This window comes from Echinops telfairi, unplaced genomic scaffold (genome assembly GCF_000313985.2).
Source record: "Echinops telfairi isolate 266 unplaced genomic scaffold, ASM31398v2 ScPeMD7_7356;HRSCAF=8355, whole genome shotgun sequence".
Classification (NCBI taxonomy): Eukaryota; Metazoa; Chordata; class Mammalia; order Afrosoricida; family Tenrecidae; genus Echinops; species Echinops telfairi.
In genome coordinates, this window is record NW_022111256.1 from 1,094,210 (window position 1) to 1,097,719 (window position 3,510).

Sequence of the window (3,510 nt, forward strand, 5' to 3'; positions counted from 1 at the left end):
TAGGGAGAATGACCCCTGATCTACTCCTGATGACCTCCAAGTGTATAGTCATTTGCAAGCAGCTAGTCTTGGCATATATCTGGGGAAGACAACTTGGGAGAAACCCTTCTGTTTCCCACAAAACCCCACCTAGTTTCACAAATAGAAAGATGATGGTATTTTAAAGTGTGTGTGTGTGTGTGTGCACATGCTTGTGTCCATATACAAACATGCACATTTTAAAAAAATATTTTTATTGGGGACTCGTACAATTCTTATCACAATCCATATATACATCCATTGTGTCAAGCACATTTGTACATTTGTTGCCATCATCATTCTCAAAACGTTTTCTTTCTACTTGAACCCTTGATATCAGCTCCTCATTTTTTCCCCTCCTTCCCCGCTCCCCCCACACATTTTTTTAAGATAATTTTGAGAGCTCTTATAGCAACCCATACAGCAATTGTATCAAACATATTTGTACATATGTTGCCATCATTCTTTTCTAAACATTTACTATTTCTATTTGAGCCCTTGGTATCAGCTCCTCTTTTTTCCCTTCATCCCCATCCACACGTTTTTGAAGTCCCCTGGTATTTTCCTGCATATCTGTATTTTTTAAAATTACAGATCTTCAGGTAGGAGGTCCTGGGTGACGTGGGCACCCGCGGAAAACATGCTGCGCCAGATCCTCAGCCAGGCCAGGAAGCAGCCGAGTTTGATCCCTCTCTTCGTGTTGACTGGAGCTGGAGGGAATGGAGCGGCACCATATGCCACGCGTCTGCCACTGCTTAATCCCGATGTCCGCTGGGACGGAAAGAACCACCCAGAACCAGGGAATAAACTTGGTCCCCATGCACAATCTAAGTTCTTCGCTGTGAACACGGATCACAGCGCACTGAAGAAAGAAGGCCCTGACTTCTCAATGAAATGTTTTCCCTCAAGCTGCTCAGAAGGAGGGTCTTCCAGTTATCCACACAAGTTTCCATGGAAACAGTACATCCTTCGCTCCTAAGTGCACGAAATCATGTTGCTGTGCTGTGTTGGGGTTTACACTGAATAATAAACATCTGAAACTCGAAAAAAAATACAGATAAAAAAATGTGCTTGCATGATGAAGCGGGGTGATGCTGGCATTTTGTCAATGATGCCATAACCACACTTGTGCCTGGTTCTGGTCATCTGGGTTACCTCTGGCAGTGGGGAGAGATTTCTAGTTAGAAAATTAGTGAGAGTTGCACTAATTGCTCTTTAGATTTTTCTTGGTAAGATCTGACTGCTTCTCCAATCTGCCCAATGTGATCAGCATTTGGGTTCCTGCTAGGGGAAGCCAGCCCCAGCACATGATCACGGGTCCAGTAGGCGCAACTGTACAGCGATAGCAAGTGAAGATTATAGTAAAGTCATAGCATGAGAGAGAGAAGAGAAATATTGAAACAATGGAGTCAGACACAATTCATGGAAGCAATGCTCACCTCAGCCCCGCTTGGTGGTCCACATGGAGAGCCAGATTTAACGCTAACCAAGGCTTTTATATTCTCTGGGGACATGAAAGCCCCCTCATTACAGGTGAGGACATACAAGGGGTTGTGCTATAGGTAATACAGTAGTGGGAGGGGGTGATCTAGGGGTATCCACGCAATAGGAAGAGGAGGGAGTAGGGGTATACATGTGGCAAGTTGGGCAGATCCTAGATACAGGATGGCAGCTTAACTTTGGATGTTCAGGGGTGGGTTTGATCTGTTCTCTGGATCTCCACAAGAACCATTATCAGTAGGGTATAAACCCCATCCACAGGAACCAAGCTAATGGTTGCAAGCCTCAGGGAGAAATAGTCCATTGTCCCCAGCAGCAGGGAGCAGGCCCACCCAGGGGTGGGGCGAGCCAACGGTTGCCTTGAAGGAAATAATTTTTATCATTAGCTACAAGCAGTGTCCTAAATCTAACATATTTAGGGGAGAGGACTTGGGAGAAATCTTTGTCTCCCACAGGTTCCTGCTTCCAAGTAACTGAAGCCCCTGATTTAGTTTAGAAAAAACTCTAGCTAACCCTTTTCACCGTAAAAAAAAAAAAAAGACTCCAATTTGTGGAGGCTCTGTGTCAGAGTAGAATTGAAACCCAAAGACTTCTCGATAGCTGATTTAGGGTTGTGGTGGTGGGGTGTGTTTTTTGGGGGGGGGCTTGGGGGGAACAGGGGGAGTATAGATTGTTGCTGCGTTCTTCCAAAGCACTTCCGGATGGACTCAAATTTCCGATCTTGCTGTCAGCCTGGCACATTTACCATTCGCAGCATCCGCAAACTCCACTCTTCCTTATTTATTTTCTTGTTAGGGGCTGTGGAGTTAGCTCTGACTCATATAGCTACCCTGTATGCCGCAGAACAAAACACTGCCCCGTCCTGAACCACCCTCACAGCCCTCCCCGTGCCAATCACTGCACCTGCCACCTCGCAAGGGTCTTCCATCTGGATTACCCTCCACCAAGGTCCTCCTGATAACGTGCCCAAAGCCCTTGAGGCTCAGTCTCCCCATTCTCTCTTCGGAGGAACATTCTGACTGCACTTCTTTCGATGTAGTTTCGTTTTTTTCTGGGTGTCGGTAGTGTATTTAATGATTCTTACTACCGCCCATTCAAAGGCATCAACTCTTCTTTGATCTTCCTTATTCATTGACTCACCTTCACTTGCACATGGGGAGACTCAGAATATTATGACTTGGTTCAGGTGTGCCTTCGTCTCCCTTCAGAGATCGTTTGCAGCAGACTTGCTCAATGCAAGTGAAACGAAAACCTCGACAGTGTCCATCTCTTCTCCATTGACTGTGATGTTGTTTATTGGTCCAGGGTACCATTTCTAGTTTCTGTAAGTCCAGGTGCAAAGCATATGGAAGGCTGTAGCTTTGATCTTTATCCGTCAGAGCTTCAAGTCCTCTTCACTTTAAGCAAGGCTGTACTGTCTGCCTAGAGCAGGTGCTTAATCTTCCTCCACTCCTGGCACCTGATTCTTCTTCAGGTAGCCCATCCAGAGCCTCAGGTGATTGGCTCAGCCGCAGATGGTGACAGAATACAACCCTCCTGCATCCTTTTCCTGTTTTAGACCAATTAGCATCCTTTGTTCTGTTCCAGTGACTGTCCCTCTGGCCTAGGATGTTTGCTGGAATTCCCATTCTTCACAATGTTACCCACAATTTGTTATGCTCCATGCAGTTGTCCGCATTTGCATAGTCAATAAAACACAGGTAAGATCCATATGTTACCAGGAATGAGATCCCTCGTTCCACCCCCTCTTATAGATCTGGCTTGAGTTTCTGGCAGTTCCCTGTTGTACTACAGCAACTGTTTTTAAATTACCTTTAGCAAAATTTTACTTGCATGGGATATTGTGATAATTGTTTGATAATGTCCACATTTTGGGAAGATCTCCTATCTTTGGAATGGACATAAATATAGATCTGTTCCAGACAGTTGGCTTATGAAATCGTCTTCCAAATTTCTTGGCCTAGTTCAAGTAAGCACTTTCAAAACGGCATC

General features: G+C 45.2%; 1 protein-coding gene across 1 annotated transcript; it reads left to right on the forward strand.

The window, feature by feature from the left end:
* Positions 1-630: 630 nt before the first annotated feature.
* Positions 631-1,044, forward strand: LOC115871615 (cytochrome c oxidase subunit NDUFA4-like). Its single transcript, XM_045296031.1, has one exon. The coding sequence runs from the start codon at positions 659-661 to the stop codon at positions 995-997; it is 339 nt and encodes a 112-aa protein (XP_045151966.1). The 5' UTR covers positions 631-658; the 3' UTR covers positions 998-1,044.
* Positions 1,045-3,510: the final 2,466 nt, after the last annotated feature.

Excerpts from the sequence above, each read along its gene's own strand:
- LOC115871615 (XM_045296031.1), top strand. The coding sequence starts at position 659 with ATGCTGCGCCAGATCCTCAGCCAGGCCAGGAAGCAGCCGAGTTTGATC.